General features: G+C 28.3%; 2 protein-coding genes across 2 annotated transcripts; one reads left to right on the forward strand and one right to left on the reverse strand.

Annotated features, from left to right (window-relative positions):
- Positions 1 to 167: 167 nt before the first annotated feature.
- LOC100166994 (prefoldin subunit 5-like) lies at positions 168 to 1,388 on the reverse strand. The gene is given in 1 exon segment (NM_001162260.2): positions 168 to 1,388. A coding segment is annotated over 1 exon segment (447 nt). The 5' UTR covers positions 1,242 to 1,388; the 3' UTR covers positions 168 to 794.
- Positions 1,389 to 1,568: 180 nt separating this feature from the next.
- LOC100162234 (prostaglandin E synthase 2) lies at positions 1,569 to 4,006 on the forward strand. The gene is made up of 4 exons (XM_001949200.5): positions 1,569 to 2,151; positions 2,220 to 2,626; positions 2,682 to 2,894; positions 2,960 to 4,006. The coding sequence occupies exons 1-4, from the start codon at positions 1,846 to 1,848 to the stop codon at positions 3,186 to 3,188; spliced, it is 1,155 nt and encodes a 384-aa protein (XP_001949235.1). The 5' UTR covers positions 1,569 to 1,845; the 3' UTR covers positions 3,189 to 4,006.
- Positions 4,007 to 13,060: the final 9,054 nt, after the last annotated feature.

Genomic DNA, 13,060 nt, shown 5'->3' on the forward strand with positions numbered 1-13,060 from the left:
AGTTTAGCGAATTTCTAGTAGCTTGTCTACGACTCTACTTAGCCTAGCGCCCTAGCCATGACCACTAGCATTGATTATAGAATAGACTTATAATAGGCTATGGCACTGCATTGAATCATCAATTATAAATCCAGAAGATAATAGATATTGCAATAAAATATACAGCATGAGTATGACAACATTATATTATGTACATTAATTAACATATTTTTATTAATATAATTAATATTATTTCTATAGATTTTTATTGGAGGGTGCTTTAAATTATAATTATAGTTGATAAAATAGTGATAAAAATAGATAAAATAAATGTCCTTACATTTTAAAATTTGAAACTAGCCAGTTGGAGATGCTTAGTTAGTTTAGCAGACAGCATTTATCACTCTCATATATTAATCATAAAATATACAAACGCTGCTACAAAAAATAAAATCTTTAGATTTTCTATTACTGTTACTTAATTTTGTATAAATATACTTATGATAGTTGAACAAAATATTTAAAAATTTGATCTATTAATAATTTATATATATTTTAATTGTTAGAATCTTAAATACATATAATATTTTAATTCAATAATTGAACACATGCATATTAAATTTGTTAACAGTAAAAATGATTAATGCAATACAAAAAATATACTTCAATAAGAAGGACAAGAAGCAGTACCAATCATTTACAGAAAATATTTAACCAAAATTTGATTAGTTTAATAAGTATTAAAAACAAAACATAGCTTTATATCAATTAAATGTTAGGAAAAAATAATTAAAAAGTGTTAGCATAACTGTTGTTTATTTATTTTCAGTTTGAGCTTGTTGTAATTTCATCTCTAGTACTTCAGTAACAACATTCTGTAACTTCTGTTTTTCTAAACCAATCTGTTGGATGCCTTCCATACGTTCCACGAGGAAGTTGACACGTCTTTTGAAGTATTGAATCGCGTCGTTAATTTCGAGCTTCAAAAAATATCCAGCCCCTATGCATACAGTCACATGCTCAGGATTGACTAATTGTCCAGCGGCGTACATGGACTTGGTTAAAGGAATCATCATGGATGTACCAGATGGTCGTCCTTTGGCACTTTCCAGCGCCTCTTGTGAACTAATGTACCTTTTCTGTGCAATTTTCAAAGATTGCAACGAGTCTTGTATTAAACTCACTTCTTTGTATACCTGTTCCTTCATTTTTGCTAATTGCTGCACGTTTAAATTGTTCAGGTCGATCATTTTACCTGCCATGGCTAATGAGGTTTAACTTGAAAAGGAATTTAGAATTATTAAACGATTAAACTGAGAAGACTTGAAATCGGACGACTATAATGTATTCATTAATTAGTGTTGTAGTCTAGTTGGTTCTCTCTGTGCTAGGACCATTTCTATAATTCTATCTTATATTCTTATCAACAAACATGTGCCAGAGAGGTTGATAAGCCAGTGCATGCACCCAAAGTTGCACCAAAAAAAATATTAAACATGAAGTTAAAAAATTTTTTGATTTGTGTAATCTGTAGATAGTAGTATCATACATCGAGGTAGATATTATTATATTAAACTTATTTTCAATTTTGATATTAGAGTATTACTACTTACTAGTATTACTGTATTAGACGATCTGTAAAATTCTGTACTTTGAATCTTAATAATGATCTATTGATCTAAAATTTTAAGTCTTAGTTGTTACTTGTTAATTATTTTATTTGTTAGTTTAAAAAGTTGAAATAATTGACCGAATTAAACCTGGTGGTTTTAATTAAGTAAATGTATTAAAAAAACAAGTGTAGGTACATATTTACATTTTTTTCTAGGTATCTAACTATCTAAGTGACATTAAAGCTTGAAAAAAATGGCATTGCGAGTGGCTGTTGCCCGTTTAAAAACAGTTACTGGAGGACCGTCTTTATTACGTATAAACAATACATTTAGTCGTTTGAAACATTTCAATAGTGAGTCACCATTAGCTAAACATGCTAAAAAACGTACCAGCACAGTACGTTTAATAGGCGGTGGTGTGGCCATTGGTATCGTAGTTGGAGCAGCATATTCATATTTTTCATATTCAGAGAGAAAATTGCCTGGTGCAATAGTAAATACTCCAACACAAATACCAATCTTGAAGACGTTACCTACTGATCTGAAGGTCACCCGTAAAGTATGGCATTACTCTCAACTTATAGTGACATTTAAATGTATTGAACATATTTATAATTTAAATTTCAGGTACGACACAATAATGATGAGACAGCCAATTTTATTTTATTTCAGTATCCAACTTGTCCATTTTGTTGTAAGGTACGAGCATTTCTTGATTATGTAAAGGTGCCGTATGATATCATTGAAGTAGACCCTATTCTCAAACAGCAAATAAGTTGGTCAGATTATAAAAAAGTTCCCATTCTATTAGTAAAATCAAGTAATGGTTACCAACCACTTACCGATAGTACAATGATCGTATCTGCTCTGGCTTCTTATTTAAAAGATAAAACATTTACCATTGAAGATATTGCAAATTTTTATCCATCAATATCCTATGTTGATGTAGACGGAAAGAGAAAGACAGACATCATGAACAAATATTTTATAATGAATGAAGACGAATCTGAAAAATCAAAACGTTTAAACTTTGAGTAAGTTATTATATTTGAAAATAATCGAATTAACATAATATGATATTTTTTTTAGAAATGAAAGACAATGGAGAAAATGGTCTGATGATACCTTGGTCCATGCGCTCTCACCAAATGCTTACCGTACTCTATCGGAAGCTATTGACTCTTTTAAATGGTTTTCAATAGCAGGTGAATGGGAAAAAAATTTCCCCTTTTGGGAAACAAGTCTTATGATATATGGTGGTGCCTTTATGATGTGGCTAATTAGTAAAAAATTGAAGAAAAAGTAATTTTATTTAATTATTAAATAATTCATAATAATTTATGACTACAATAGTTAATGTTTTATAGGTACATGCTAAAAGATGATGTACGTCAATCATTATATGAAGAATGTAATACATGGGTAAAAGCAGTGGAAAAAAATGGTGGAACTTTCATGGGCGGTAATAAACCAAACTTGGCCGATCTAGCTGTGTATGGTACTCTTTCAAGTATCGAAGGCTGTATGGCTTTCAAAGACATACAAGAAAATACTAAAATAAATGTGTGGTTTAGTAATATGAAAAATGTTATATAATATTGTTCCTATTGTTGCCATTTCTTAAAATGCATTTACAAAATAATAAATAGAATGAAAAAGGGTCAGTTATTTAATTTAAGAAAATTAGTTGTTCTTTTTAATTACACTGAAAGTATTTGTTTTCAACAAAAACTAGAAATTTGTTATTATATTATCCTAGTTAACTTTCATAATATTTTAACTTGTATGTTAACTTTCCCGAATCATACAAGATAGAACAGTTGAACTGTCCGCAAGTGAATGTCTTTAATTTTTTTTGACATTGCTGCTGTTAATTATTTATTTTATAAATATATTTATACTCTACTACTAATAGGTATTTCAATTAAGAATGAAAATTATTCACAGAGCTATATTATTTTTCTTAGTACAACTGTTCATCATCAATAAAATAAGGTAATCTATTGCTTCAAACTAGGTTGTGTATTTGTATTAATGATAAGTGCCAATGTAACATTAATAAATCAACAAATTATTATTCAATTTAAAACTATGATCACTTACTATACACATTTACATGACACAATATATATATATAGAAAACAACCTGTATTGAACTCCTTTTTCTATTACGAACCGGTCACTGTCGCGCAGCATAAATATTCACCTAGTTAAACTTGAAATGAAAATATAAAACTAACTTTAATAGTTTTGTGTCCATAACTTTTAGTATCTTAATTTATGGGTGTATATAAAATATTTAAAGAAATATATTTTTGTATAAAAAACAAAGGAGTAAATGTTTATCTCTCATGAGTGAATGTGGCATCAAAAACCACGCAAGTAGTGACGGATTAATAAAAAACTGTATTTTATATTTGTATTGTAGCAAAATTTTTTTATATACAAGAAAATAGTTCAAACTTATACCCATACAATTTTTATTATGTTAATGTATTGATATATTATTATATTATTTATTATACTTATAAGTAGCTACTAGGTATCACAATTTACCAAAATATTCATCATTGCTGTTTGTATTAGAAGCTATTAAAATCAAAAGTTGTATTTTCATAAAATGTATTATATTATTATGTTAAATACTCCAATCATAACATTTTCTTTAGTTTTCATTTATTTGCTATTTGTATAATGCAAATTATGTTAGTAATGAATATATACCTAATATATTTATTTGATTTTGTTTACATGAAAAAAATCAACATTTTGAGAAAACACCCAGAATTTATTTTGAAAAGTGGGTAAGTGGGTCGCTGTAATGAATAGTGTTAAATTTGAATTCAATGATGTAATGTCATTGGATATGAAAAATGATTCTGAGCAGAGACTGTTAACCTAGGATATTTTATTATATTTTAATATTTATATTGTTATAATACGGTAGCCTGTAATTTAAATATATTTTTTAGATTTATTACTTACAGAATGAACAAGTTCCATGGATCCTTGTTTTATTTTTTCAATTCTTAGCTGTGGAAATTGAACATTTTATACATCTATAACAGCAAAATAATTTGTAAATTTAAAAAGGTGGGTAAGTGGATGTCGCTCTTCTGTACAGTAGGTTACAAGTGGGTCACTGTAATGGATGGTGTTAAGTTTAAATTCAATGATATAATATCATTGTATAAGAAAAACGATTCTGAGCGAAGACGGGTAGGTTAGGAAAATTTAATTTGATTTGCTTGTAGATATTTTTTTTTTTTATAAAGATAGACAATCTTATGAGGTAACTTGTATTACATTTTCAAATTTTAGATTTAAATAGAAAAATTTTTTATGAATTTCTAACCCAAAATATTTTGCACATTTTACGTATTTTGTCAATTTTTGAACTTAAAATACTTAAAAAAAAAATTGTGACTGGATTTTTAATATTTTTCATCTGTCTTTGAAAAAATATGTTAGGATCCTACTATTAAATTTTCAAGCTTTTTTACCCAAAAAATAAAATTTTATTGATAAATATAGAATAAAAAACTAAAAAAGATGAAAACTTAAAATTAACAGCTCAAAATAAGTCAAAATGTGTATCTACGGTCATTTGTTTTAGAGTTACCTACAACAAAAACCAAAATCGATTTTGCATAAAATTCCCGTTTTTCCTTAATTTTTCTTTTGATCTTTTAACACCACTACCTTTATTGCCCCATTCAGAATCTAATATAGTTATATTATAAGTATAATATAACTTTTATAAAAATATTTCCTAAAATACATTATTTCATACATAGTTGATCTTAGATAACTTTTCAACTTTTTAAGGTTGAAAAAGATCTCTCTAGAGTGGCTGTAGATACTGGCAATGTACAAGACTACAAAATATTTGAATTAAAAAATGAACTCGGTATTTTTCAACCATTTTCAGTACCAAACTACCTAATAAAAAAATCACGATATTAATTGAAAATGTTGATATCAAATAACTGAAGCTTCGAAATTTTTTTACAAAATCCTTCATATCGTATGATAAAATTTGTTTTTCTTAATCATGTAAAAATACAACATTTAACATGTACGAAACACGAGTCAATGCGGGGGGTCCGCATTCCGGACCCCTTGGACTCCCCCCCCCGTAAATACGCCACTGAGACCGCATAGGTACTGAATATAATATATAAGGTCCAAGGATTTATCATAATAGATAATATATTTTATATCATCTATGGGCTATGACAATCGTCAATAAATTGTCAACATTCGTCGTCAACGACTTACAATTCTAATAATTCAGTGAACAAAAAAAAAAATAAACCTTCTATATAGATGGACAGTTCGTTAAGCCGCATATTATATTATAATGTAAGTTATAACAGGAACTAAGGTTATTATTATAAAACTTTTCAGTTCGGAGAAAGATGAAGAAGATAGAAGAAGATAGGTAGCTGTTTCTTCGGCGACGGCCGGCATTCTAGCTAGGTTTCACCGGAAGAGTTGATGTTTACACGTAATTTTATTTTCATATTATTAATAATTTATATTTACTTTTTAGACTTAAATTAAATATTTATTCATTATCGGCACGGACAATTTGTTAACTGGGCGACGTAGAAGCATTTATACGTTCACTCCCAAAAGCGCAGTGTTTGGAAGGAACGAGTTCCAAAAGGAACGAATTCCTTTTTAAAGAACGGGACGATGAAAGAATTCCTTTTTATAAAAAAAGAACGAGAAAATGAACTAGTTCTTTTTTTTAAGGAAAAATAACAAAATTGTTCGATCCTTTCTAGTTCCAATAATTTACACAGATAAGTATGTAAAAATTTAAATTAAGATATATTTTTTAATCTCTATAATGTATATTGCTAATTAGTGATCGTTATCGAGTATCGATATATATAGACAATCGACATACGTTAGCCAAAAATTTAATTTTGAAGAAAATCTCAAAATATATAATAATATATTACATAAACATATAAAATATGTACCTAGTTGTAGTTATATATTATAAATAAAAATTAAAGAAATATGCATAATATGAAAAAAAAACAATAAATGATTAAATAAGAATTATTATTTTATTTGGAACTAAAAAAGGAACTCGTTCATTTTCCAATGGAACGACATAAGAACGAATTCTTTTTTTTTAAGGAACAAGGAACAAAACGAATTCCTTTTTTTTTAAAAGAACGAGGAACGGAACGAATTCCTTTTTATAAGGAACTTGACAAACACTGCAAAAGCGCAATGTATAAAATACGCGAGCCCGAAGCCCCGAACAGTCCAAACCCGTCTTCGTTTCTCCACACCAAGTTTAATATAATATGTACGTTTTTGCATATACTATACGCCGGGTATCACCTTAGATTTGCGCAAAGTATTTAAAACAATATTATATTATTAATATTTAGATTTTATACACATTATTATACACCTCATATATTTTATTAGTATACTTAACCTTTTTTAGTGTAGTTTATAGAAAATATTAAACATAAGTCCAGAAAGATTGAAGGCTGAAATGATAGTCCTAAAAAATATGATCAATAAAGAAAATTATGAAATAGATGACATCATACCTGTTGTAGACAACAATATTTTTCCAAATTTTTATAAACTTTTGCAAACTGCACTTACTATACCTATATCATCTGCCTCATGTGAACGTTCATTTTCTGTTATGAGGCGAATAAAGAATTGGACTAGAAATACCATGACAAATGATAGATTTACAAACGTCTTGTCAATACTTCATATCGAAAGAGATTTATCACATGCAATAGAATCAGAAAATGTACTTAACATATTTTCAGAAAAACACAGACGCCTAGCTTATATTTGATTTAATAATTAAATTTTAATTGTTTTATCTTTTTTTTTTATATTGCAAAATAAAATGCCAGGTTAAGAAGAAGGCAAATATAAATTGTTTTTTTTTTTTAGAAAATATTCTTTTTCATTTTAATTCCAGTTAAACGAAAGGAGTTTTTTTAATGGTATATTTTTCTAGTCCTACATAGCCCCCACATATAATTATGCCAAACTACGCCCATGACAATGACACATTAATATAAATTGTAACATAATTTAAATTGCTTGAAAAAAATTGTGCATAAGTTTGAATATCCAATGTATACAATTTTGAAATTTTATCGCTCATAAAAATGCAAGCCTTGTAATGATAATTTTTAATTAAGCTAAGTTGATAGATAACATTTATAAAAAGCTTAAAATTAATAGTTATTGTATTTATTTTTTTAATACCTACATAAATAGCCAGTAAGCAGTTATATTGTTTAAAATAATAAAAAGTAAATGTTTATGAATTAATATGCATCGTCAATAATACATTTATTATATCTTTTATTCAATTATTTATAAATTAACGTAACTTGGATTAGATTAAAAGTAACTCGTTATTCATTAAGTTTATATCAATAAAAATCAGATGAATTTAAAAATTAAGTAAATTAAAATTAAATTATAAAGTCAAAATTGACTTCACTTTAACTTCTTGACTCGTTTATGCCCAGTATTGAAAAAAAGTATTTAGCTTAACATAACATTTTTTTTTTAAAGTATTTTCACTCGTTAAAACAATTGTATCTGAATAGGTATATATCATATTATATAATATTATAATTTAATATAAGATAAAAAAAGGGGAAATAATAGGCAACCGCTTTGGCTCTGCTATACGGTTACTGTATATTGTGTATTAGTTTTCGAATGTAGATCGTCATCGAGTAAGGAACTGTAATGGTTGTGTTTTAAATTTGAATTCGATGGTTTATCATTCCACAAAAAAAAAGGATCTGTATAGGTCTTTCAGCCTATATTACTATATATATTTTAATATATATCTATAAATATTGATAGTACTTATAGTAATTAATGTTTCTATATTATATAGTATGTACCTACGGTCAGGGCCGGATTTAAGATTGTGGGGGCCCCAGGGTCCCCAATTTTTAGTTGATCTACATGCTTTAAAACTTTAAAACTATATTACTGATGAGTTATTCTCTCATCATGTTATTAATTTCTTATCACATCAATTTTGCTTATTGAACATAATTAATACAGATTTATAAAATGTTAATACAGTTAATAAGTAAATACAAGTAACCTTTAAAGTCATCTCTTTTTATTTTTTTTAAATTAGTACATCAAAACCATTAAAAAAGTTTTTATTAAAATATATTTGATGCTAATGAAAACTAAAATAAATCCTTCAAATTATTTTCAATAAAAAATTTGACACATTAAATAATATTTAGTTCAAGGTACAACGTTATTTTATAATATACAAATATACAAATAAAATACTAAAGAAATATAATGTACAAGTTATTTATAATAAACATACTTTTCTTGATTTCTTAATAAAAAATTGTTTGATGGTATCTTCAAAGTCCAAGGACCTAAGTACATCACTTTCGATACTTAAAATGGTTAAGTTGGATAGACGATCTTGTGTCATTGTAGTTCTCAATCTATTTTTTATAAGTTTCATTTTTGAAAACGAGCGTTCTCCACTACTGTTTGCCACCATTAACACCAAGTACATACGCAGAGCAATGTCTACATTTGGAAAGGTAACTTTTAAATTGTCTTCGCATAGTATCCTGAACAAAAATAATTCCCACGATTCTTCTTTTCTACAATCTTTTTGACGTAAATTAACCAAACTATTAAACTGCAGTAATTCATTTCCTAAAGTTGAATCCAAATCTTCAGATTTCAGAATATACATATATTGACCAGATTTGTGGCAGATAATAATAAATCTGAAGTTTCTATAATTCCTAATTTGCTGAAAAATCCAAATCGTTTACATATTATATCATAGGCTTTTATTCTATCAGTCAGAGATGTATACAACTGATCGATAACAGGGAGAAAGTTATCAGATCGGAATTTTTCTATTTGGGATAATTAAGTAGTTTCCTGATTTCTACTTTCCAATGGAGTGAGTCTTTCATTTTGTGAGCGAATTCGAATTTCTGGGTAGTCGGTTTTTCCTGACATTTTTTTGGCCGTTTCTTCATATTCATCAAATGAATTTCACTTATCTTGAACAAATAGTTTCAAAGAAGTAAGGGCTTTTACCACAGATTGAAGAACAATCTTAGGATTTTGTAACAAGTGATTTGTGGCGTTGAAGCGGTCTAAAATGTCATTCCAAAATAACAAATAAAACGCCATTTCAAAACTAGTGATTTTTTTCAGAAGTCCAGTCGCTTCATTTTTAATAACTTCTTTTTGCTCTGGATCTTTCGAAATATAGTCCAAAGTCTCTTTAAATTCATTATAACCTAATACTAGTCTATTTTATAATGATTCGTTTTATCACACGCTAATAGCACCAATTTTCAAACTTAAAAAAAAAAATAGTATATTGTTTTACAAATAACTAGAGAAAAAAAAGGTAATCATTTTGTGGGGGCCTCTTATTAATTGAATCTTGTGGGGGCCCCATGCCCCCCCCCCTAAATCCAGCCCTGCCTACGGTAGGTTGAATTATTTTTTGTCTAAAACAGTGCATTTTTTATTAGTTTTAATAATTTATTATTATATTAGTAGTATATTTTATCATACATTGTTTTTATTAACTTTTGAGTTATTACGACAATATCAACTGCCAACCTACCGTACTTACCGTTTAACGATGTGAATTGTTTTGTAATATAAATAGACAATAGCTTAAAATTAAATCTAAATAATATATAATATAAATAATATAATAAATAATATAATGTCATTGTGCATATAAAACTATATTATGTAAGTGTAAAGTCACCACCATTTATATTTTAGAATTAAAACAAAATAACAATAACTACTATAGCATAGTTATATTCTTCGGATACATTTTAAATTCACACATCTGTACAAATAATCTTGCCTATGTATGATTAATATTTTTAACTAAGTATAAAACAGCTCTCGGGAATCTTGTATTACATTTTTAAGCTTTTTTGAATAGCCTAAAATGTTTTATCAACACTTCAAAAATACAAAATATATACATTTATACATTAAAAAATTAAAAAATTTAAAATTTATAAATACTTAAAATTAATCTAAAACTTGACTAAATTACTCTGCTTAAAGGTACATTTTCCCTGCAGTGTCTGGATGCAGCGTCTAGTGTCACTACAGGTCAGGTATAGGTTCGCGTCTGCCGCAGCTGAGCTGTTCCACTATTTGGTAAGTGTGGTGTGTGAGTGATGTAAAATGTTTTTCCCTCACGAGATCGATCACACGTTGGAAGGATTACGTGGAAGGTTCAAACGGAAATAATGAGACTGGGGATATGATTTTTGACATATTATAAACGGTCAGATCTACTTATTAAACGAGTGCACTCGGCGAGCAATTTATCGGACGTGCGGTTCGTTAAAGTGCTCTACTGTCTAGAGAACGAGAGCACCTCATGACAACTATGTCATGCCTTTAGTCGTGAGAGTCAGTAGCACGTAGGGGTGGGGGGGATGAATATATTATTACTATTTTAATCCGGGCTTGGTTAGGTTAGGTACATAAACAATATTTCTCAGATGTCACAAACAAAATAATGAAAAAAACGAAGACAACATTAAATAATTTAAGCATAAATCGTGTTATAAATAAGGTGACGTTGAAAATAATAAGTGGTAATAAGAATTCAATGGACCCTAGAAGCGTTGAATTTAATTTTTCGGTCAGCGTTAGGTCGACACACGTATTTGTTTAGGATATGCCCGAGAAATCACATAGTATTGGTCACGAAAATGCACTTTACAATACCATATTTTTGATATCGATCGAGTATCATGCGAACGTTCTTTTCGTGTTCGTCCTCGTTGCACAAAATTTCATCGATATAGGTGAAATCAAAGTCCAGTTCGAGTACCTAATGTGCTGTTGATTACTAATTATTTTGTTGACATTTTTGTGTGGACTAAAACACATGACGAGGAATTCGAGCAGGCCGATACGTGACGTAAATTAGGTCTTTTGAACGTCTCTTGGTGTGATTGAGACCTGATAATACGATTGAACGAGGCCTAATTTAGTAAAGACGATCTGGAGCGTTGCGCGTTATAAGGAGTAATATGTAGGCAATACATATGATATGAACATTTGAGCTGTATCAATGTGTGAGAAGAAAAAGAACATAAGTGTGTGTAATCCGTTATCGCATAATTTACTCACACATGCACGCACATCTCAATACATCGGGGAAAATGAAACATATTTTTGCATAAAAACTACCAAAAGCGGTAGTAAATTAAACATACTTCCTGAAGTTCAATTGTAATTTCGATAAGAATGGTTGAATACATAATATGTTCCTAGTCTCTAGACTACCTACGATATTTAGGAATCACATTTCTATTTAAAATCTGATATGCCTAAAATCAACACAAATATAATACAATAATTTCACAGAGTTTAAAAAATAATATATTCATTGTTAGGTTTTTTAAAATTCAAAAATAATAATCTAGATAGTTTTTTCAAAAAACTCATACACACATTTCAAATTTAAATCAGACACTGCAAAGTATGTGTAATTTATCACCACTTATTGGTCTAAAACTTTAAAATGTATGGAAAATATGTGTGCTGCGTTCTTAACCTTCAACAGTTTTAATCAGCAGTCATCCGCATCGCGCTGTCTCAGTTTGATAAAAATACGTATTATTATTAAGATATTTAACACAAATGTTACATTTTACATGGGTTAAAATAAAACTGCTTTAGTCTCACGCATTAAAGTTCGTTGAAATTTAAAAATGTTCATCACTTGCTAAAAACCTCGGTTGTAATAATATATAGATATCGTACCTAATGATTGATTAATAAATTAGTATTTTCCTCTAGGTAATAGTAGTAATGATTAATCAGCAATATATAGTAGCATAATAATGCACACAAAATTCTGACATGCGAACTGTGACCGTGCTCTGATTATCGACACAGTAATTAATATAAAGTGCATGTAATAATATCTTAATATTGTTTCTAAAAAATTATCCGGCAACCGCCCTTCAAAATCATGGTTAATATTTTACACGACACAGATCAACACAGATCAATCAATACACTTATTTTAACAGAAATAATGCTAGTATATCACACATTTTAGTATCTTACCAATAACAACAACTATTGTATAATACAACAGCAGAAACTCCGTGAATTGTAATATTGTAATAGCATACCTATTTATATTTTATAGTGACACAATAATTAATAAATATAATCATTTTGTGATATAATCGTACAGCGATTTTTAATAATTTATTGCATGTAAATTTGAACATAGGTCACTCAGTCAATTAGGACTCATATTACAATAGTTACACTAAGGTTAAACCGCCGAATTTGGCCGGTAATATCAGTGGGTTAAGCGTAACTTACTGGGGTTTAAACTATGATTGTAAAACGGGCTTTTTGTCACTTATTCGCGC

The sequence above is a fragment of the Acyrthosiphon pisum genome, chromosome A1 (assembly GCF_005508785.2).
Source record: "Acyrthosiphon pisum isolate AL4f chromosome A1, pea_aphid_22Mar2018_4r6ur, whole genome shotgun sequence".
Lineage (NCBI taxonomy): Eukaryota > Metazoa > Arthropoda > Insecta > Hemiptera > Aphididae > Acyrthosiphon > Acyrthosiphon pisum.

Excerpts from the sequence above, each read along its gene's own strand:
- LOC100162234 (XM_001949200.5), top strand. The coding sequence starts at position 1,846 with ATGGCATTGCGAGTGGCTGTTGCCCGTTTAAAAACAGTTACTGGAGGA. Across the intron at positions 2,152-2,219 it reads ATCTGAAGGTCACCCGTAAA|GTACGACACAATAATGATGA; the intron begins GTATGGCATTAC and ends TTTAAATTTCAG. Across the intron at positions 2,895-2,959 it reads AGTAAAAAATTGAAGAAAAA|GTACATGCTAAAAGATGATG; the intron begins GTAATTTTATTT and ends AATGTTTTATAG.